The sequence below is a fragment of the Myzus persicae genome, unplaced genomic scaffold (assembly GCF_001856785.1).
Source record: "Myzus persicae strain clone G006 unplaced genomic scaffold, MPER_G0061.0, whole genome shotgun sequence".
Classification (NCBI taxonomy): domain Eukaryota; kingdom Metazoa; phylum Arthropoda; class Insecta; order Hemiptera; family Aphididae; genus Myzus; species Myzus persicae.
Window position 1 is genome coordinate 956,027 of NW_019103222.1, and position 26,340 is coordinate 982,366.

Consider the following 26,340-nt stretch of genomic DNA (forward strand, 5'->3'; position numbering starts at 1 on the left):
TTAATATAATAAGAAAACGGTAAAATGTTAAACACTCCACGCTAAATTAATTATGTACGACATCACGCGGAGATGGTTAAGTTCGTGCTTTAAAAATTGGTGAAAGCTGCACAACACACATACATAATCACACTGTGCGGTTGTCGTTTTTCGGGTAAATCGTAACTCACGCACGATACACGTCATGTCTATTTAAATTTTTTTTCGTTAAGTTAATTTGTTCCAATCACTCTGTATAATTTGAGAACTATTAGTATAAAAATGTATATTCTGTGAAGAGCTAACTATATAGTAGTCATTACCTACTGTCAAAAACGATGATGTACTACGTCATTATAATATTAAATCAAAAAATCAGAAATAAATTTGGATTGTTTTATTTTATTTAGCTTTGGCGAATAAACAGTTATCAACTAAACATTAGTAATGTTTAAATTTATCTATTTACCTAGGTAATCATTTTTATAATTGAAATTATTTTATTGGATCTAGGTATATGTTTATTGTTTGATATAAATTATAAGACTTGTTGACATACTTGTACCGTTGTACACTTTTATAGTTGTATCGGCAAATTAATAACAAATACTAGACCTATCTGAATTAATTTAAAGTATTTACTTAAAGTAATACGGTATTGTTGAACCCTTTTAGTATTTAATACATGAAATATGTATTAAGCGATTAATAACATTTTAATTATTTATCGTTGTCTTAAATATTTATCTTTCTATATCATAGATAAATTTGAAGTCATTTATTTATTATTTAATTTATATACAAATATTTTTTGTTATCTTTCCCGACACAAGTCCTAACGTGTCGTAATGAGATGGGGATTCGGTCCAATCTCCCCGAATCTGTCCCTGGTATGTACTGCAATCTACTTATTCAAAATGGTCATAAAAATTAATATTTATTATTATAGGTACAAATCATATGCTTAAACGACTAGTAAAAAGTAGAAGATTAGCAATCTATATTTTAATATCTGTATATCAGTGTAAAAATCTGAATTGAATAAAACACAGGTCAAAAGTAAGAAGAGAAATACAAAATTGTCTGTGTTGAGTGAAATCATGAATGAAAAGTAGTAGGACAAGTGATTCCGATAAATACTACCAATACTGAAAAAAAATATAAAACTTTTTATTAACTTAGCTGTAAACCAATAATAATTTTGAAACCAAAGAAATCAGTTTTTTTCTTTTTAATTAATTTCTTTCTAAATAATTTTCATTAGCACGATTCAATTCAATCTTAATGATTCAAACAACGGAAGAATAAACGGTGTTATTTTTTAGATTATAAGTATACTCTCACAATAATTTTAAGTTTATAATATTATATAGAAACTGTTACTTTGTACATTTTAATTCATCCAGAACGAATTTTCCAACCATTATTTATCACTCCTCATCAATAATTGTCAGACTCCTACTTAAATTAATGGTTTCATCCACCTAATATGTAACCATTTGGTTTACAACCGTTTGCTTTTAGTGTTACTTCAACTTCCAAGTCATTAATAAATTAACAGCACCGATTTTTCTTTGACCGAAAATTGTTAAATTTTAATAAATAGAAATACGTTTCGTAAAGAAAAACACGACTTTAATGTTGATTGAAGTAGCATGTCCAATCAAATATAACTCGTTGTATTTCTGTTTGCCAATACATAATATTGAATCATAAATACATAAACTCGCTGAAGCAGTTAAGTTGTGTACGTTAATACTTAATACCCGAATTCAAAACTATATAGTCCGCCGCACAGTAGTTATCGTTAAACACTGGGTAATCTGTTATTTATATTATTGTTGACTATATTACAAGCATTTTAGTGTTTCGATATACAAACAATTCGAATAACTGTCATTTAGTCTGTTCGCAATAATTTTGTCCGAGATTTGTATAAGCAACGGCGACGAAAAAATTGGCTCACTTACAATACTATTTTAATTATACTTAAAAAACAGCTGAGGTATTAAACATCTTGATTTATAACATAAAGTGAAATTACGGATCCATCTTTCGCGTCTCGTCGGTGTCGATATATATTTATATTTAATATTTTAGAGGAAGAATTTTTCACTTCAAACTTTAAGCCCGTCGATGCGTGGAAACACGATCCTCAGCTCATTTGAATTTTGTTGCAGTTGTATCTATTACACCGCCCGCGGGATAATGATCGCCGTAGGTATATTAACATGGTCGCGATATTCAAAATATTTAGTTACACGTACACAATATACCTACCAACAATTAATTCGCTATATTATTATCGTCCACCGCATCACCATTATAGGTTTAATGGAGCAGATTATTATATGTTTATTACTTCTGTAATAAAATCTGGACGCTCAATAAAATAATATGTGGGCCGTTCGAAAATTAATTTTACTCCGTTTACGCGTACCGCGTGTACGCCAATAGCTGTAACTGTATAAAGCAATCAGTCAACATGGAAAATTAACATTTTAGGCACATATTACATAACTAATTGATTACAGTAATTAATTGTGTCGACTGTATACATCAAAGGCACGCGTGTATCATTTTCAGCCAACCCGAACACAACCAATGCAATAATATTGCGTCAATTGTCTGGTTAGTATTTTTTCCGCACAAAATAATGTGATACGATACGTCATATCTAATGTATATTAAATTTATTTATAAAAGTATAATGTACTGCAGGATACTTTGTACTCCTGCAGTTTAATACTGTTTTGATTTTAACGTTATAACCTCTCACTCGTTATCGGTCTCTTCCTATTTTTACTCAAACAACGCCAATTGTTAACTATATACGGTACACTTATAAATGTTTAAGAAATGTTAAGGTGCTGGAAGAGATAAGTCGCGTAATGAATTGCCTAGCTAAATGTAGTGAAATTAATTTTATTCCGGGCTACCGGAATATTTGGCCGGAGCTCAAAAATGTAATCTGCTCAGCGTGGTATACGTGGGATGATAAATCGACATTTATTTATTTATTTTTTACGTTACGGAACAAAACGGAATGAAAATCGACGAGTCTAGATCCATCAAACATCTTTCTTCGTTCGTCTGTTGTATTATTATACTGAATCATATTTCAAAATGTATACCAACAAGCTACGAAAATAAATTTCGTCAATAGTAGTACTATATTATGTATATAATACGCTACAATCTAACTCGAAACATTTCATCTCATATTATTTCACAGGAATATTGTCAGACAGCTTTATGATTAAAATGTTTAATAATAGTATATAATATTTTGTTAACACAGGCGGCTGGCAATGTTTACTGAAAAAAACAACCAACGACAATAAAAACCGTATACACTAGTACATGTACTTAGTATCATTTGTTGTATGATTGTTGTACGAACTAACTACGGTCCGACGACTCTAAACATATGTAATTAGCGTAATAAAATGTAGTTTTAAAACCGGCGAGAATGGGAAATAAGATTATAAATGTATGGTACTAAGTAGCGACGACGACAGACCGTAAATGTATTAGAAATGTGTCATTACTCATTATAATTAAAGTCTTGGGCAATATTTGCTTAGTCGAGTTGAATATTGCAGATATTGCAATAAGAGTAAACATAAAATATATCACCAACCCAACCTGGCCAATTTATATTATAATTATTATTAAATGATATTCGACCGTTCGTTCCGCCGTCGACTAGCGTATGATAAATATATAGGTAGGTACGTACCTATAAATGTACCTAAATATAAATGTGTAATCGCATGCGCAAACGGAATTAAAACTATGCCGTGGTATATTATATTATTATTACTATTATATAGCTGTTGTATGCATCCGCCGGAGGCCGGCGGATATCCGTTATTAATTACAGCTGCATCGTGGAAATATACGAAGCGGACGTGCGGTTTTCGCGTTTGCCCAGAACCCGGAATACGTGCAACCCGAGTCCCGGATCGAGAACCCGGTATTAGGTCCCGACCTAGGCGTTACTCTAAATGAGCTAAATAAATTTAAACGATCCCTTTCAATGACCGGCCATATTAATCGTGTTCTGTAAAATATATTATTCAAAAAAAAAAAAAATAATGAATAAAATCGGATACAGAATTTGGATGGGTCACTGGGGAGAGTGTGAATTGAATTAGAAAGCGACGATTAATCATAGCATCCAACCCAGTTAGCATTGGCCAAAATTGGTCGAAAGTTTGTAAAAAAAAAAACAAAAATCGTTAGTTAGGTTGGAAGAAATTCAATTTCAGCATCGGCTATGTCCCAATATATACGAGAAATAACTTATTGAAGACTAATGGATGATACCTGTATAATATTTTTAATAAAAAAAACAATCGTTGTAAAACAAAAATAGATATACATAAATACATAGGTCGTTGTATTATATGTTGGATCTTGCTCGTCTGAGATTATTAAAAAACAAACAAATCATTGTATGACGATAATCAATAATACAATTATAATGTACCATAGCAATTTCAGGTAAAATAGCGTTTAATGTTGGTGTCCGTTTAGCTCTGAGTCATAGCGACCACACCAGACCCGAGTCTCCCCTATTATCGACTACCGATCCCTTAATCCTGCAGGATTAGAAACGCGAGAGATTGGCTGGCGGTCAATCGCTAACATATTATATAACGTTATACAACGTATACATTATATAATGTAACGGCGTTGCAATAACCTTGGCGATCGGATAAAACACATAATCGTAGTATATAGATTGCTTGCGGTCGTATTATATCATATCGTTGTATTATTATCATCATCATCATAGAAAGTCGAGAGGCCGAAAGGCCGACGACAATGTTGCGCTCAACGGCGATATCGGACGTGTACAACAATAGCAATAATAATACACTCCAACGACGATCGTACATTATATAACATAACCTTATATACCGAGACCTCGGGATGACGGGTTCGGGAATCGAAAACCCTTTTGGCCTTTGCGCGAGACGTGGAAACGACGACCGAGACGAGGATCGCGCACACGCGGGTCAACGACGATATCATCGCACGAGCGCCGTATCCGCCGGCGCGTGTGTGGTGTTCTTTCCCCTTTGGCAACGAGTTTCGATTTGGTGATAAAAAAAAAAAAAAAAAAATGTATACAAGTCGCGTCCTCGGCGGGTTATCGCAAACCCCCCGCATAAAAATACGCCCGCTGCAGACCTTGCAGATGCAATAACAACAATATACTATAAAATAAGTGTACAGAGATACAATATATAATATACGAGCGCATCGCATTGTAAGGCAATCTATATAATAATAATAATAATAATAATAATAATAATAACAATAATAGTACATACGCGTGTTATAATATATTTATATATATATATAATATATGTTATATGTAATAGTAATATCTGCGTTGTAAATTCGAAACATTATCATCGAGATAATAACGATGTTAGCCGGCGCGCGCAGACCTCGCAGACAACGCTCGTTGTAAATAATAAATAATAATAACGTTAAACAATACCTATATACACATAACATACAACATGGTTATAGATACCAGGTAATAGCATATGGTATGGCTCAAACCTATTGTAACCAATGATGGCCATATACCGACGGAACCCAGTAATTTGTAGTAGAAGATCGACAGTAAATTTTAAAAAATTGTATTGTTAGCGGTTTATAATATGATTTAATTTCATACAGGAGCTTTTTTCACTCGTAAGTGTACTCATAGTCTATGAGTCGAGAGTAAATTCGAACGAGAAATATAATAATGATATAATAGGTGCAACAACGCTTCGTTTTATTTTTTATTTAATAAAGAGTTGACGCTCGTTCAATAATTATTCTCAGCGAAATAATTTAAAACCGAATTACATCTGCAGTGCTTAAAAATAAAATATATTGAGATCCGTCGCCCCCAACTTAAGCCGGGAGACTAAAAGTAATAACCTCTCACAATAATTAATAACTCACGCGGAACTTAATTGATTTCATTTTTACCCTAATGAAGACTCAATATTTAATAACCGTCATCGTTTCGCCTTCACGTACTCCAATAAATTATTAATTAAACGAAACGACGACGGTTTAAGTAGTTTGTAATAATATTACTAAAACCTCGTGAAAATAATAAATTAAAAACAATCCACGTCATAATCCGTATTCCAATTTCATCCCACCGGTAAGTATACGCGTATAATAATATATAATGCTATAGTCATATGAAAAATTGAATTAAATTTGGTATTTGGTGCGATGAAAAACCACATTTGTACAATGACATTGAGCACGTTCAACGCAAAGCTAAGTATTTGAAAAACTTCCAAACTGCCATCAGCTTTATGCATAGGTGTAGACGAATGTGAATAACTAGCGAATGCTCGGTAAAGTAATTTGAATACAGATAATCCAATATCCTCTATGGTAACCAGGTCCCGGGACATAGTGTGGGCCATAAATTATTGAGCAAAGCAAAAATTCACATGTGCAATGGCCAATGAGAGAGAAATCGAATATAGGTTTATTATGGATAATTCAAGTGCAATTCAGTAATTTTATTCCACGCCAATAATATCAGTGCGCGTTTCTAAATTAAATATATTGTTATATATATATATATATTATATATATATAAAACAATATATTTGCCAACGAAAAGTACCTATATATATATATAGGTACTTTTCGTTATTGTAATCCGATAAATATGGTTTCGGTATGAACCAATAATGTAGTGCAGCCTGGCCATACGCGTAATATGACGTATACTCGTGTGTAAATAATATTGTCTTGGATGTGTAATACAACGTATTATAATATTTTATTGACCAACATTGTTTTTTGTTCAGACATATTCAACCCCTCTAAAAAATTGTATTATATTTGCGTTATATACCCAATAAATAATAAGTGTGCTCACTGCAATTCATTTCAATCGAATTTGTATATAATTTAAAATTTTTAAAATTTTGTTGGTCCCCATGTCTTTTCATACCTATTTTATATATATAATAGATATTATATATAATGACAAAACAGAACTAGAAAATCTGATGTCTATTGCAAGACGATAAATCGACGGGACACATTCATTACACAGCGCAGTAAAGTCTGGAGAGGAAAAAATCGACATTTTTACTGGTAAATTTATTGCTGTTTTTCCTTATTGTAACGTCATCGTTTTTATAAAAACCCGACACTAAATAATTGTTTATGGGTTTCCACTGACGGACGTATCTCACTACAGTGCGGGGAATCTCACTTTTAACGGTCAGGTCGACCGAGGTTTAAGTAACTAAGTAACCCAGCACAAAAAAAAAAAACCTTTACATGTTTAAAACATTACAATTTTCTCTATTTTACCGCACGCCATGTCACCAGGTTTTTTTACCACCACGATTGAAACACAAAATCAAAGCAAAATATACGATCGCATTTATTCTGTACTCTGTGCCTTTTATACTTTATTTTTTCGTCTTTCAACCTCAGCAACTGGTGCCAACTATACGGAGGAGGTCGTGACACATTTATTTCGTGTCCGCCGGACTAAAAAAAAAAATCGCCACTACACTAATTATTATTAAAACAATGTACGGCAACAATCTGCACATCGTATGGAAACGGTCTGTTTTTGCATCGACTGTTTGAACGAAAAGAAAACACGCAAACCAGAATTTTGTCATAAAGTGAAACCATGGCCAGTGAACCGAATATTTGCGGTGTACAAAACAACAACGCGCCACCATGGAATTTTCTGGTTTACCGCGAGGATTGAAGTTGTAGTTATATTTTTTTTTTAAGGAAAACTTTGCACTCGCCATGAAGGCTAATGAAGTTTTTTTACGTCATCTCTCATTTTTCATTTAATTTAGTTTTTTTTTCATTTTTACACCCAAGATATATTATGTATGCATTTACAACTTGTCGCGCGTTTTTATCGGCTTTGATCGTTCTGTCCATTGATTTTACAATTAATATTTTTATAGAAACTCAATATTCAACGTCACACTCAAGCTCAGCGTAATTTTCAAACAGCGATTTGTGAAGAAAGGTCGCAAGACTACTGGCCATAATAAACTTTTTTTTTTGTGCAGTAACTCATTAATCAACCCCTCAAAGAAGCATAATATACCATAGAAAAACCCATAATTTTTGTCTTCTATTTTATAAATAGAGTGTGATACTAGAAAAAATGTTACGGACAATAAGACGTGTACGTATTATACTAAAAAAGGAAATAACACGAGTACCAATGGTAACCTAACCAAATGACTTCAAAAAAATGAAAAAAAGATTAATAGTGTTAAGTGTATTTCGAATATTATTATCTCATTTACCATTTACGTATAACACTACGATTTACAAAATAATCATAGAAAAACTAGGTTCTGAATAGGATCCCTTGAATTATGAACTCCTAAAGTCCTAAATATAGTTTATAGCTGTTATGAAAACTTACATGGCGAGTCAGTATGTTCAAACGCATTTTTATTCGTTTGATATTAAGTTTTCATAAAGCAGTTAACATTTCCTACTTCGGAGTTTTTTTTCTATCTCATAGCCTTCACTCAAATTGCATTGACGGTAATTCGCAGTTTAAAAATGATTTAAATACTAGATATACGAACGACCCCGGGGAAATGTTTGGATTAATTGGCAAATCACTTAAATATGATTTAAAATATTATCATACAAAAATGGTTTATAACCTCTGATGCACAACAATAATTATCGGAATGTCGTGCTCTTGCCAGTTGAATTATATCCTGTAATTCCGTTTTGAGCTAAGAACGTGTTTTTTTAAATTTGAATATTTGTTTTAAAACGACATTCCGTGTTCTATAGCCGACACATTTTGTTTATAGGACTTAACTATCATATAGGTAAGTATAACATCACCAGTAGGTATGTATTTATATTCGGATCAATGAATATCAAATCAATTTATATCACATGATAAGTGTGAATATTGAGTTTACAATTAAAGAAAAAATTGATCAACACCTAGGACTTAAGAGGAAGCAAGTACTGATGAAAATGAGCGAGGTACACTTTGGGCGGAAACATATATTAATAAAATATAATAATCGCGCAAAGAAATATATTCTACTGTTAAAGTGTCCGAATTTATTGTCATATCACAAGAATATACACTGTACAAGACAATTAGAGATAAATAAAAATGAAACTCAAATCTTCAAACTGTATTATAACTTATATAGGTTTCCAGTTTTGAGCAAATTACGAATTTTAAATTTATTTAATTGATCTGCAGTGAACTGCGTGTGCAAAATTTATTTGCCCAATATTATTTCCTCTCGGCATTGAATTTACCGACCAATCAAAAGTCAAACACAATCAAGGTAAATATAAAGTAATTAAAGAATGAAACAAAAAGTGTTGAGTTTTATTTTTATTAAAATACGTTAAATACGAAAATCAGCACCATGATTGTGTAATTTATTAAATACTGTATCAGTACATAATACATAGGTACACAAATACGTTTACATAAATTTACGTGCATAAACGCGTTGACGATAGACTAAAAAAAGCAATTTCAACAACGCGTACATAATATTGTCGCTGTAAGCTCCAACTATGTCATCCAAGTTACAGCATATAATTATCTATTTTAATATTGGCAATAACACAAAATATTTCAATTAAAAAATTTGAATTAATTGGAAACATTTATAATCATACATCATAATATATATATATATGTGTCTACAGGTAGGTAATACGTAAAGCAAAAACTTTGCATTTCACAGACAAAATTTACTTTTTTTTTTTTAAATGCCTATAAAATAATTATTATTGTTTATTCAAGTAAGATCAGATTATTTAATAAATACAATCTTTGTTTGACATCGCTAATAAACGCTTCTATTTACTTACTAAAAGATTTATATTGCCTACAATCTTCCCTTCTTCTTTTAAATATTTTCAAGTGTGCGTGTATTTAAATTATTATTATCTGATTTTTTGTTGAACCTTTTTAATGTTCGTTCTACTATGATATTGTGAATAATTTAAGATAATTAATATGTTTTTTTTCAAAAAATAAAATAAAATGTTAACTAGGAAGTATTTCATAAAATAACAAAAAAATCATCTTTTAATACTAAGTAAAAAAGATAATTTTGAATAATTTTATAAATAAATAAATTAAAAATCTATAATATGGCATTCTTATATAAAATTCACAGTATACAATGAACATAACATGTTATAAAAAAATACTATAACAGTATTAGCAATTATTTAAAAATGTTTATGACTTTTAAACAATTAAAACAAATTTGTCCCATTAAAATATGTTATGTCATATGCACCGTTAAACTCTTGGATATGACGTTTCATAATAATTATTATTCGTTCCACATATTATAATATTTTATGTAATAGCCCGGTTATAAATGGTCGTAATCATCAATTATTGTAGTACCTAACGATTTACAAGGTCAAGTTTCGTTATGATATTAATCAATTAAATAAAAACAAATACTTATGATGAATACACGTTTTTCCTTGGTGAGCACAACTTCTACAAAGACTATCAACTATTATTTCCATAAAATAAGATTTTTTAAATATGATTTATTATTCGAATCGGCTTATTGCACAAATATTAAATATTTTAAATGTTTCTTCATTTTTTCCCAAAATTAATATCAAAAAACAAAATAAAATTGCATAAGCAATAATAATAATAATAATAATAATAATAAATCATAAGCATACATCATTATGAATCAAGCATAAACAGCATGCATACAACATATATACTGCATATACATTTTGATTTCATACATGAATTTATACCATATTAAGTTTGAATGATTGCGTAAATACTCGTAAATAATAAGTAAGTAGAAAACAGGTATGATATTGTTTTAACGTATTAATTAACAAAAAAAAAAAAACATTTTTTTTTCTAGCGAATTTTGAATCTAGTTATTTAATTATTAAAATATGTTTCAAACCATATAGTTGTATATTATGCTTGCAGTAATTGCAATTTTAATTCTTTTGTCGCGGAAGGTCAAAAGTGTATATTATGTCCTTCAAACTATAACGATGATCGTAATACTCAGTTCAAAAAACAAAACCGTGCATAGTAATTAAATAAACTAATTAGACGTTAAATATAAATAAAGTGTTTTTGTGGCTGAAATAATGAAAATTATTATGTCATGTGAACGAGTTACAAAAAATATTTTTATTTCATTAATAAATAATACATCAGGCGTGGTTAGTCGTAAAGTGTCCCATCATATATATATATTAATATTGTTTATGCTTTATTTATTACTTTACAAAATTAGTTTGCTTCAAGTTATTAATAGCACTGAGAGAAGTTTAAACCTTAAGTAGCACCTAAAGCGGCAGCATATTCTATTCTTATTATTATGCAAATTGATATAACGGATTTTCTGCTACTATTTACAAGAACATCAGACGCGCACAATCAAATTATTCATGTTATATGACGTATTTAACACTTAGGTATTAAATTTGGTTTTTAACAATTATTAATGACTATTGTAGTTGAATTATTTTAATTTTCTAATCTTCTTTTCTGGCTACTGAATTAAAATGCTTCTAAAACACAACATTATTTGTTTTCTTATTTATTGTAAAATTGTTATCGACATAGAATACAGTACTTACCTATAATTTATTGTTTTTCAATTTGCCATTTCCCATTAATATTAACGCAATCAAAAAGATAGTTCAAAGTAATGGAACACGTTTGAATATATATGTATTTCCTAATCAAATTTTCTAAGAAATTGAAGGTTTACATTTTCAAAGTAACGTAATTAATACCTATTAAGCACATAGTCTTAGGTGTAAAGTCATATGAAAGCAATTAAAACTTACTGCCGTACAAGAAAAAAGGTATACGAAAAATAACTGAAACAAATATTACTTTGACTCGTTTAGTGATACATTTTTCCGATACCAAATCAAAGTGTAAAATTCCCGTTCTTTGATTTTGTGTACACTGCAATATATAGTCATCAGTCCTCGAAGTTTTTGCCTCAGAATTTACAGGAAACTTTTAACAAGTTAAGTTTATTGGAAGTGTTGAACATTATAATTGTTTCCGCTCCGTCCACATCTATATATGTCTCAAAACGACGATCCACACCATTATTGCACAAATAGATGTATCGACGTTATCAATTAGATCATATCAAAAGTGAAAACGAAATTTACTATCAATACAGTGCTACTGATTCTCCTCCACCGCTGTGTGCGTCCAATCGTTTAATTTAAACCTGACTTGAGCAAAACCGATTTTCTTTTAAACTGATTAAGACATAACTTCGGGAAACTTAAAGTTCAATATATAATAGGCTTATATAATACGCGCACTTGTATAAGTGCCTATTTATACTGTATAGTGTTGTATATATACATACTCGTATATCGGTATCGATGTATACGTTTAATTATAAAGTGAAATATCGATTTATTCAGTTGAACGTTTAAATAAGAACGACAATTATATACGTTTATGATATAAAATATCCCAAGAGCTATATTAAATTAGAAATAATTTATATAACCTATATGTGTCCAATCGCAATTATAATATTATACACAGCGAGGGTTATACAATAAATTCAATTACATTTTAAACAACTGAAACTCTTTAAACTTTTGAGCATGAATATTAAATTTGCTCAAGTTGTAATCCAATTCAATATGATATAAATACAAAAAAAAAGATTATGAAAATGTATTTCATAGATTATTTTTTTTTTGCAGAAATAAAGCTACATTTAGTGATATTATAATAGACACGACTAAGATTCCACAATGAAATATTATGCTTTGACGTTCAAGTAATTTTATTTTATGCATAATAAAACGAATAATTGTATGAAATAATTACAGTAGCTATAAGTACCAACTATGATATAAAAAAAATACATTCAAGTTGAAAGCGGTAGTTTCAACTATTCAATTCTATACATGTTAAGTGTATACAATGGTTAATGGAATATTTTTTTTTTTATTTCAGTCGTTTGACAAATGGTTTGAAGCTGCTTTAGATAAGGAATAAGAAGGAAATAATAATGATTTGAATAATAACGAAAATATCTTTGTTGATCTCGATGTGATACGACTCAGGTATTCGGTACTGTCGTAATGAACGTTTATTTTATTTTTATTTTTTGTCACATGAAAATATATTTTTTCAATAACAAATAAAGGCGTAAAAATACAGACACTTCCCACTCGATAATCTAAGAATAATTGTTGGGTATGTAGTACGACGTCAATATGTGTAAATGTGTGTGCTGAAATGATTATTTACAGTTTAATAAAATATTTTATTCGATATTAACATTATATTACATTTTTAACCTTAATTGATGTGTAAAACATAAAATTCTATCCTCCATGACTTTAACTAAACTAATAACAAGTAACACCTATGGTAAAATAGACTGATTATGATGCATACATTATGGTCACAATGATATATTTAGTTCTATATTTTTTGTTATTTTGGCCATTTTGGCAAATTTTTTTTGGATTATTCCGAATCATCTTTTCTACGCCTATCCGTTAAGACGATGTTAACTTGAAATCGAACTCTTTTCCTCCGAGAATAACGAGACTAAATCACTTTCATAAGAGCTAAATCAAAATGCTGCTCGAGTAATCTGGACTGATGAACAGAATGGAGAATTTAGATTTATATCGGTCTACACAAATTGGCAACACGACGACGACAAGAGTGGAAATACGTTTTAATTGAACTGCAGCATTCTGGGATTGTTGTTTCCTCACAAATCCAATTTTATCCGAGTGCCAAATGTAATTGGATAATAGTGCTACTAGCCTAGAGTAGTGTTGTAGATAATGAGAAAGGAAAAATGGGATTTATAATAAACACCATTGTTAGGAAAGTGTCGAAGTAAAATCATCCGCAGGATGCGCACACACTTTGGATGATCGAGTAGTTATTGGCCAAGTCAACATTGACAGTGATTTTTTCTTTTCAAAAAAAAAAAATTTGGCACAACGTGAAACTGTTTCGAGGTCGTTTGCACATGACCGATCATCGCCGTGCTCCGTCCGGTCGACTAGTATAGACCCTCACACTGAAATAAACTAATCCCGAGCCGAATAATATACGATTAAAATTAATATCATTACGCCATAATTTGTTAAACATACGTCAAAATCAAAATAAATTATAGTAAAAGACTCTATAATGCGTGTCTACGGACGGCATCTATTCCCCGTATTTTTCTAACTTACAATATAGTTTGCGCCGAACGGGCTTAAAACTTTGGCCACGGTGACGCCAAAACAATGGAGTTAAGTACCACTTCAGCATGTGATGTACATAATGTATATGTATAATGTATAACACGCGAATATATATGCATTTCGAGTTAACTACAATAATGGAAAATGCGGCTGAATATACAAAACATGTCTTCAACACGAACAATCGAAGCCAATAACATCGAATATAACATATATTATTATTGTACATCGGTCATCGATCGCATTGTAGGATATTATTATTATTATTATTTTATAGGAAAAATGTAGAACAATTTTATATGCGTACATCAATGCGTGCTAATAAGTATAAGTCAAGTTTATCGTTACATTTCTACACAGATACAGTTACCTAACAATACTTATAAGTCACTTTTGTCTTTTATTAATTTAACATCGTCTTAAAAACATAATTAAACTCAGTTATTATAAATAGTTAAATTTTAATTGAATCACATTTATACTTTAATAAGTAACTTTTACTAATGTATGTTGACACCCCTAACAAATTAGTAATTTGAAAGTAATACGCTGTACAGCGAAAGCAAAATCGTGTGAAAACTAAATTAACTTAACTACCTAGTTCTTTTAAAAATATAATTAACTATTCACTTTTAAATCAGTTAGATTAAATTGTTGTGTATATAATTAAACCAAGTTAAAATTATCCATTATCAACTTGGATGACTTTGCCAAAACGCGCGTGATACCGAAAAGCGGAAGATAATCGTCTTATATGGGGAGAAATATTAATTTCACGATGTAGGTAAGTACCAATGTTATCATATTATTATATTTGTGCAGCAGTTCCTACATAATATTAAGTGCATCGTTTTTAGTTTCGTAAAAGCATTAATGATAATATTATTATCTAAGACTGTGTTATCCATATTGATGATTTAACCTGACAAAATGTTCACGGGATTCCGTGTAGACCTGTTAATCAAAACTAAACAATCCACGGTTGTTTTTAAAATTTGAAAAAACTACGCAGAGCTTAAATTACCTACACCTATATTTCGCAGCAGGAACGATGTCCTGCAGTGAAGCGTCATATTACTGCAGCTCAGATCGACCGTGGTCGGGCCCAGACGAGAAAACTCCAATTTATACCTATACACCTAGTAATTTATACTCAGCAATTTCATTGTAGATAATCACACGCTCACGGTGACTGGGTAAACATAATATCATTGTGTACACAGCTTTATACTTATAGTATCGGAATACCGAGTGCGGTGTGTCTGTGATGGCACGAAGTTTCTCATCGATAAAACGGTTTGCAGACGATCAAAATCCGCGAACGTACAACGTGTGATCACCGGGCGAACACAATAACGAATATTTGGTCGGAGTCGAAAAAACCGTTACACAGGTGTGAGCATGCAAATATTATAATCATTGTAATATGTGTATTTACTATATTTTATACTATCCATTTATGTTTCGACAATAGGTATCCACAGTGTTATTCGAGTCACGAATTCAGTCTTGAGATCTGCATGTACACCTATTATTATTTTAAAGTATACCAAAAAGAAAAAAAAAACTTTAATTCAAGGTATTATACAATTGATCAATAACAGATATTACCTATGCGTTTCCCTCCATTAACACGAGAGCGTTTAACCACAACTTTTGACGACTTGCACGTAGCTCGTTCAATCGCATTCGGCCGATTATTCAAAAATAAAAAATTCATGACGCTTTACTTGTGTCTTTTAAATATATTATACGCGATAGGTATAACCCAACATACACTTTGACAAATACCTGTACAGGTAAGTGCATTTATGAATATAATTATGTTCGACGAGAAGAGCTCTAACTTATAATTAAATTACAAAGTAGCATACATTCGACAAAAACTCGATGCATAATAGGATGTGCATATTTAATGTCTGCTCTAATTTAAAAATTAAACGTCAACGTAACTAAAGTAAATTTAAATTAAAACCGAAATACTCCCGACACTTTGTGTGAAATAGGATCAGATTTAATTATGTAACCTCAATTGAATAATACATTTGTTGTACGAATTTCGAATCTGAGAAGCATTTCAAGTTTTTTTTTTTATAAATAATAGGCAAGTATAACCTTCCACATTATGAAATATTTATTTACGAGCAATTGCAGTTGAATTATTTTTAAAGGACCACTATAGTTTTAAAATGTTTCACCTGAATTCCACTTTCCACTATATGGTATTTGTATAGTCCGTAGTTTATTACATTTTTGACAAGACGTGTAGGTACATTTATGGGCATATAATATGGTACATGGGTATATAATTTAGTATAGCCTAATAGCAAATGTAATTTAATATAATTTTATAATTTGTTCTGTTACGTGGTATGAGTGGTATGTGGTAGTGTATTCAATGCATTTTTCAAAGTCTATTGTCGGTCGTTGGAAGTGGTTATTTAATGGACATGAAATAAGCATTGAGATTGGTACTTAACTACTATTAAATATTTACCACAGGGTTTCAAATGTATTGCATAGAAATGTCGACCAATACTGAATCAATGCAATGCGGATATAATAATTACATCCGGTAGGCTGTGATGCATAGAAAATGACGAATAAGAAATAACACTTAAATCCATCTCACGTCACCTTAATTAAATAATCATGTTTTTTTTTTTTTATAGCAAAAACATATTTATCATAATTGGTTAGCACCTAATGGTCTTATAAAGTAAACACTATACTTATCTAGGTATAAATAAAGAATACACTCGACTCTCGTGGTTGCACAATCTTCATAAAGGTGAGAAATATTAATTTACCTATATAAACCATTTTATATTTTTATATTTTCCTAAGCTCAAATCAGAAACTCTTGTTTAAGCCCCCAATAAAATATCACACGTTTTTAAGTATGTTCCGAATAATAATAATGTGGTGTATTTAAAATCAACACAAAAACATAATTCAATAATATTGTCGCAAATAATTATACGTATAATCAAATCATACATTTTACAATACTATTTTGACACCTCACTTTTGAATAATATTATACTTTAAATAACTCTACATCAAGTATCGACTCAAAAATTCATACCAATAACTTTTAACCGATTACAATACTCTTCTAAAAAATAACAAACGTCAAAATGTTATTAGGTACCTATTTAAATAATTATATATTACCAAACCGTCCATATGAGGTTCAAATTTGCTCTGCATCGCGCAGTCGCGGTACATAATATAATAAAATCATAAAATGATTTTCTGTTGACTGTCCAACTAACTATATTATAGACGAACTCAACTCGATCGCAGCGCAAGGGTTTGAAAATATATACAACACATTGGTCATTGCAGGTATACCAATATACCTACGTGATGACGTTATCATATTATACGCACATAATAACATCATCTATCTACGAAGGAAGTGCGGATATTGTATACCTTTAGCCGGCACGGGCCGGTGACTGTACCCGTTGTGGTTGTCCGCGGCCGTCAGATCTTCTAGTTCCGGCTGGTTCCAAACGAGCACGTGCTTGGCGCCGGACGTCCGGTTGTTGGGACAGCACGTGGACGACGACGACGGCCCGGGACACCCGCCGGCACTGCCGCCGACGCCGCTAACGCCACTTCCACCGCGGCCACAGCCACCCGAACCGCCGCCGCCGGCGCCGTATCCAACCGGCGCCCGGCCGCCGAACGACGACTCCTCCTCCTCCTCCTCGACAACGACGTCCCGGCGGTGACGGACGGCCACGTGAACGCCGGACATGAGGCCGACACCGGCCTCCTCCTCCTCGGACTCTATCCCGCGGCCGCCGCCTCCATCCCATCTGCGGCCGGACATCAGCGCGGACCGCCGCCAGACGATGGCCAGCTCCTTCCGCCGAATCCGTCACAGCGCATTGGTCATCAACCCGCCATCGCTGTACACTGCAGCGCTGTCTATAGTATACACACCACACGCACACACACACACACACACACACACACACACACACACATCACACAATCTGTCAACATAGGTCGTTTCCGAGTCCAAAGACGCGAAAACGGCCAACGTGGCTGATATAATATATGCGTAAGTACACACATACAATAACAGGTCGTGGCCTTGCAATTTAAACCGGCCACCGTTTTTTTGTCGGTAAGATTATGTGATTTTGAAAAAAAAAATATATTCTCTGCACCACGGCGTCTAAACTATAAACGCTACGAAACAAACCAAAAACCGACAAACTCTTTGAACGAGTTCCTCAAACTTTTTAAATGTAAAATTATTTGTTTTTTCGAAATCAAAAAAACGTACCGATAAAACTAGTGTGTCCGCCATTTATATCTTATAATATGTGTGTGTAATATCGGTGCGAGCATAACTTTGGCCTATATCGCGTGAGCTCACTACGGACGCGCCGCCGTCGCATTCAAGTCACTTGGAAATTGACTCGACTTTGAAATTCATCAAAATATGAGACGTGCATACAATTATTAATTATTTTATGAGTTTTTTGAAATAATATTGAATTTTTAATCGTACGTCTGCACTTGATGATGGTTTCACTCCCCCGTCTGTAAACCACCTACCACTATAGGCTCAGTATTTTACAATAATTTGCTTATCGATGTCAGTTTAAGAAAACAGTGAGCATATAATGATCGGAAACTCACGAACAGATATAATAGGTAATAATCTAATATTATAGTGACAGATTTCGTGGCAATTCGAAAAACAACGAATTAAACTGCAGCGGAAAATGCAGCGATAAAATATATTGGGTGCGTATTAAATTACGTATTATATTATATTATTTCGATTCGTGAGCACATATGTTAAACTCTGATTGAGTTTCCGTCGTGACGACACAACTCGTTGTCCACGTATTTATTACCATTTACCGCACCCTGTTCACCAATGCAAATTCCACAGCTGCTGGGGTATGGTGACGTGGTTTCGACCACCGCAATATAATATAATATGGCAGTCGTCCGATATTATGTACCTGCGGCACGATATAACATAAAACGTACCTGCGTAGTTGACTCGTTGCGGACGACGACGTGTATAGGTTACATATTATTATTATTAAAGTTATACGCGCACCACACATACGCACATATTATTAATAATATTATACACACAATAATGATTACAACTAATACTGTATAAAATATGGCGTTACACCATACTATTATTATCATAATAATATTCTAATATATTATTTAAACAATAATATGTTATTACGGCACAACGCGCGCTGAGAATTTCCGATCGACCACAAAACGTGTATAGCTATCGATAAATATAATAATATATATATATATATGTGTGTGTGTGTGTATTCACTACTACACAGTGAATATTATAATATTGCCCGTATTGCGTACAAAACACACACGCTCCAGCATCAACTGAACGATTCAAATTCGCATTATGGTGTCGCTAATTATTGCGCAATATGCAATAATTGCTCAGACGGTAATTCCTCGGCGGAATTGACGATTAGAGAGCCCTCGAAACGTCGGTAATATTATTATTATATTATCATCATCAACGCCACCGAATCTAGTTGTCGTACACCATTGCAGCTTATTTCGACGATTTTAGATTATATTATTATTCCTGGGTACCTATACGGTGTTTCGTAGATATAAATATATATGAATAAAACGAAATTCGAATACGCGATACGGTTGAAAATATAGTCACGCACGCTTGAAAATATAAATACCTAGGTACGTAAAAAAAAATAACTTGATTTTATCGCAAATTGTCTAATTTATTTACCTATTATACTCACGGCATTTAGTTTTGATTTATTGTGAAAATATACAATTTTAAAAAAAAAACCAAATCGAAGTTTCTTCGGAATATTTCTATATTTATGTCAATAAATTTAACATCAGGAAAAATAACAGAATCGTCTTTACAAGACCCAGTTTATGATATTTAGTTAAAATAACGAACACAATTATTTGCACAGCGGTAAATATAACGTCATACGTGAAAATCGAGTACAAGTAAGAATGAATCGACGCCATTTTCTATTTTTATTTCGTATCTTTTAGTTGCGTCATTTGGTGTCATTATACTCCGTGAAAAGTATATAATATTTTATTCGCAACATTTATTAAGTTGCAGTATAAGTACAATGTTACCGTCTAGTTTAAATACAATTTTTTGAAAATGTAATAGCATAATATTATTCAGCGCATAAAATTATTATATTATAATAAATGACGTTCAACAATACTACGTTCACTCTCTGCGTATTTATATTTTGGCCGGCAACAAACTTTTTGATTGCGTGATAACGATTTAAAATTTGTTGAAATTAAATTTAAACATGACACAAAATCGTTGTTGAGTACGTATTATTGTACATGTTGGACAAACAGTGCTCTAATTAGGTCACATTTACTACATGGATTAGCAGTGTGCGAACTATAAAAATCCAATTAAATCGAATTACTCGCTGCTCAAACATTTAACATCGCATAGGTGGTAAAACGAAAACAGAAACGCCATTGCAAATATTCAGAAGCATATACTGCTCTATACATGTATTAAGTCGTATTATAGTTTATGTTGACCACGCAGACAAGCAGTATAGGTGAGTATTAATAATTAGTATTTTAATGTACCTATATGAAAAATACCGAGATACAAAGGCGGAAAAGTGATATAAAATCGTTTTCACTAGGACTTCGCTATGTCTATTATATTATCTAAACTGAAACCATTACGGCAAAACTACCTCTGTCCGTAGGCGTGCAAGGCCCGGCCGGCCAGCAGATAATAAAAATCTCTCTAGCCGGATACGATTATTTGCACAGCACGGCGGAGTTGACCCTTTGCGGAAAAAAAGAACACGTCCGACAAAACAAACGTTAGAGAGATATATTATTATTATATCTCGTATACAGCATGGGCCCCGCCCCGTGGTTAACGAGGTACACGGAGTGCGACGGCGAAACGCAATTAAATTTCGCCAGTCCGACGCTTAAGAAAACAAAACAGTTCCGGGCGATTCCGCGGCAGTGGGCGGAGGGCTGAGGGGAGGTGGGGGATTCGGGATAACAAAAAAACTAAAAAAAAAAAGGGATAATATATTATATTTGCAGGGGGCCGAGAGGTTTTCGACACAAAAGCTCGCGTATAGGTGTAATTAGCCATTGTCGGACGAGGGCGTTCAAAGCGGCGTCTCTCTCTCTCTCAAAAAAAAAACATTAAAAATAAAAATTTTTATAATAATTACTATTACCGTATGAGCTGAACAAATTTTAATCGGGATACGTATTATTATTATTATATTAATATAATATAAACGTAAGGTATGAGGTCACGAGTCGTGACGTGAGGCATATACGCCCGGCCGGTATACATAATATTACAGTCCGTTGTATAATATAATATAATATCGCGCATTATCGCGAAACAAAAGCTTTTGAAATCGGTCGGATCGTTTGACGGACAGGTGAAACTTTCGCGTGCGCCCGGCGGCGGTGGCCAAGCGGCAGCGGCAGCAGCAGCAGCTGTACACGGCGCGGGTTCGAACCGAAATTTGATTTCCGCCCGAGCTTTTCGAGCTTTTCGTTATCGACCGAAATCTCGCTCTCGGCCCGCGACCCGCAGCCCCTCGTCCGCCTCAAAACGCGAACGGGTTAATGTGATATTGTAACGTAAGCCATAATAACATATTATGATATTTATTGTACGCGATGCGAGACCGCTCGCCGGTCGCGGGCTGTTGTTTTTTCCCCTATCCTGCTCCTGCACCGCTTCCTTCGTGCTCGCGTTCCGAATCGCACGATTTGCATACCTAGCTGCAGCATGTACCCACGTCCTGTGCCTCGCGATCGCCGCCGCCGCCCCGTGTACCGCTCGTGTGGTATACAGGTATACTGCAGCAGGTGCCTACCCGCGCGCCATGGTAATTACCTATGTTTAAAACGCAAAAAACCGCTCGCGATTTCCGAGGGTGAACAGTGTGACCTACGCCGTAATGTTTTTTAACGGTGTGTGTGTGTGTGTGTGTGTGTGTGTGTGTGTGTGTGTGTGTGTGTAAAAATAAAAATAATAATAATAATAATAATAAAAATAATAATAATATTGTATTGTGTTTGGTCGTTCTGTGCAAAGATTTTTAACCTTGAAATCGAAACTCGCGCAGGTCAACGGACGTGGTAATCATAATGTATCACACAAGGTATACCCATCATAATAGTCGCGACTCGAGAGATCAATCGTCGCGAATCGACCGTAAAGGAGTTGTAATTATTGTACCTATACTAATTCTGTGACGCACAGCGCAATAATATTATTACATCGTACGTCATGTTATGATAATATTATTATATTGCTATTATTATTGACGAGTTCAGAAATGTTTTTACACGACGAACATTGTATTATGCAAGTACACCGTGACCCTTCCTTAGCGAAATATTAGTCACGCTAAAAATTCGGAGACGGTCGTTCAATAATAACATCCATATTGTTACTGTGTTATTACACGCGCGATGGCTTTAATGGTTTCGGAGAATTTCTACGAAGACGTAAAGTACCACAGCTGCGGTAATTTATATGGACGTGTGTACGACGGATTCGGGGAAACGTACCTATCATGGAAATAATTTTTCGCGAACGGCTGTGCTCGTTGTGGGTGGTGTCGACGAAAAAGATAATAATATGCAAAAAACGTAATCACAGCACCAAACTCCACGCAGGTGGGACCAGATCGCAGGGACTCTGATGTATTTTTATATGATGGATGCGTCGGGGAAGTGCAACCCCCCCTCCCGCCGCCGCATGCTCTTGGAAGCTCTTTCCCTCGCGGGCACCAAAGTCGCGGTGCCAATTGACACTATTCGGTTGACTATCCCCCTTCGCCTATTATTGTATACGTGCACGTGTTATTTTCGTATTACAGTCGTATTTTTGTCACGAGTTCCGCAGACCAGACACAGACTAAGCGTGTTAAAATCTGTTCGATCTCCCCTAATGATTGTACAATGTATATATAGGTACCTCCTATATATATAATATATATATAATATAGGTAATATTATATGATCCGTCGTCGGTCCCGCCGGGTCGCGAAAATCAATACTCGGATACGTTGTCAATCGTTCACACATATTGCATTCCCCCTGAAAATGTTTCAAAAATAAAATAAAAAACGAATAAACAATATTCACACACAGCCGCCATTTATGTATATTTGTGTATACATATGATACCAACACTCAAACACTCCTCAATCACTGTGAATAATTTGTTGTGTTATATTCGAATCGCATAGGTACGCGATCACCATAATAATACCATACGCAGTCGTCACGTCGACGGTATAAATAACAACATCATCCGAAAAGACTAATACTGCACCATGGTACAACAACGTGTTTGAGCACATCACTAAAACACGTATTCGATTGAAATAATCCCTCACTTAAATCCTCCCCGTTGTGAAACTTATACAAACACAACGAAACAAAAAAATACAAAATAATAACAACACCACGATACCGATGTTGTGAACACAAACACGCATAATGGCATTATCAAACCCCTACGCAAAAATATAGATGATAGTATTATACATTTGACTATTATTCGGAAATAAAATGTCTATTATATTAATAAATAATAATAACACAACATTTCCGTAAAACTTTACTTGTTAAGTTAAATTTAGTAGTGCCAAAGTCCACAACAATGTGTCTATTGAAAATACAACTTCTCCAGAGGATTAAAACAAATAATAACTTCGCTTTTGTGTCCCTTGCTTTCCGGCATGCAAGTAAACAGAATCCGCAGTGTTATAGACAGTAAGACAAACGATATGTATTAATGTATAATGCATATAAATATTTTATAATAATGTATAATATATTGAGAAAAGCTAATCAAATATAATACTATACATTTGTGTGATTGAAATTCATAATCACTGATTGGATGAATAATAATTTAATATTGTACAACATCAAAACTACAGAGGAGCAAACACTGAAATATATCAGTTTAAAGTTTAAATTTAAATATTTATTTCTACTTGTATGCAATCATAATATAACATATCAAACTGTTTTTGATTTTATACTTTTTTGTAAAAACTAGGATAAATGCAAATTATTTTAAAAGTAACTTTAACAATATGAATAAAATATTAGTTTAGTTGACGAAATGTTGAGTTAAGGAAACATATCAACCTTGAAATAAAAACTTTTGAGCTTTTTCAGAATTAAACAGCGCTTTAGATGTTAGATCTACTTTTAAAAACCTTAGTTGCGTGACGTAAGTAATTTATTTGTTACTTTATGTGTTCTCGTAAAAACATATATCGAAAGTACCATCAAAAAGAAAAACGTAGAGTATTTCACAATAATTATTCGTGAAACGCGTCATATCAGGAAAGATTTATAAAAATATGTTTAAGTAAATGATTCACTGAGTAACCGTTTATACAAACTATAGTGTATTTATATTATTTTTCACTCAGAAAATACTTTGTCGTTGTATATTTATAGAATAATTACATGTGATAGAAATAACTTTTTAAACAAGCTCATAAATTTATGAATGTATATTAAAATTAATGAAATTTATTATTTATTACATAAGCGATAAATATTTGAAATACCGTTTTGCAGGATACAAATGAATCGCGGCCATTGTATCTACATGATACTATTATTATTCTGGAATTTTGGTTACGTGTTAAATGCGTTAAGAAAATAATTGTAATGAATGTTGGGTAAATTAATTGACCCATTGTTTGGATAACAACGGCCAGTATGAAATATTCTCTTAAATAACGGTGGGTAGGTGTTGTATCCATTAAAATTACACCTAAGTAATTTTCTAGAAAACAATGTGCACCGTGTACACGACAAAGGAGTTTTATTTTTGTAGAAGGGCGAGAAAAAAAAGAAAAACAGTTGTGAACGATAACGTTCTGTGTGCATAACCGAACAATTTCTTTAACAAAAAAAAAAAAAAATTGTGGAAAAAAAACAAGGTAAGTGTAGAAAAAAACGGTCTTGGTACCAACCATATCTTTGTTGTACTGGAAAAAAATAAAATAAATAAGACGAACAAGTGTTATTTAGCAGGTGAATTGTTTACACTTGGCAAGTGTTCAATTTTCTACGTTAAATCATCGTGTGCCGGTCGGAAGGATGTGTTTAAACATATGATATATCTATAACAGTGACTATACACCGATATCGTAAACGTTTAAACGAAAATGAGTTGTATGCGAGCGATTCCAAACGATTAAAATAGTATAATAACCTGTGTATCGGAGTCTCAGATTCGGGGTGGTAAACCTTGTTTTTTTTTACGGCGACGTGTACCGGGTCGTAAAGACGCCGGAAACGATAGTGTGTAGCTATATATTATTATGTCGCTCAACAAAAACGCGCGCGTGACGACAATCCAAGGATTTTATTTTATTTTATATTTTTTTTTTCTGCGAAACGTGATCTTCCGAGTTTCGTCCGTAAGGTTCACAAAGTCTCATATTCTATATAGTGCAACAAACCAAAACCCATACGTTTCAGAGTGGTGAAAAAAATATATACTCCTCCGAAAGAACTTTTAACAACAAAACGATAACAACAGCACAACAACAATAACAACCACAACAACAACAAAAACGACGACGATGACTACCACTAATGGAATTCTGCAACTCGTGCGGTATTCGAGTTGCTAGGGTGGTACAGTATACATATAGGTACAATAGGCACATATTATTATCATCACCGTACCTATATAGTGCCACAACCACTCGGGGAAACATTACGATATAGTGCATTCAGTGCGCAAAATGTGTCTAACACAATTATTTAGTGTACCTACGCGTCCGGGTTAACTTCGTACGCGCAACGTATAATATTATCATATTAAAACCGCTCGAGGTATATCCTCCCGAACGTGTTTGAACGGAAACACCGCGGGGAAAAAGCAAACAAGACGCAAAATATAATAAAAATAAAAGGAAAAACGGGCGAGACGATCGATTTGCTGGGCGTGTGTATATTTTACGTATA

At 33.0% G+C, this 26,340-nt stretch overlaps 1 protein-coding gene across 3 annotated transcripts in view; it reads right to left on the reverse strand.

Moving 5' to 3' along the window:
* LOC111034020 (putative inorganic phosphate cotransporter) overlaps positions 1–26,340 on the reverse strand; it is an 83,757-nt gene that overhangs the window by 30,682 nt on the left and 26,735 nt on the right. Inside the window, exon 1 of one of the 3 annotated variants that reach the window (XM_022315036.1) lies at positions 17,725–18,295. The exons of 1 other annotated variant lie outside the window; for it this stretch is intronic. In XM_022315036.1, the coding sequence (XP_022170728.1) occupies positions 17,725–18,127 (403 nt within the window). In that variant the 5' untranslated portion in view covers positions 18,128–18,295. Of the gene's footprint in view, positions 1–17,724; positions 18,296–26,340 lie in introns of those variants that run through there. One more of the 3 variants, XM_022315035.1, reaches the window with a different exon arrangement.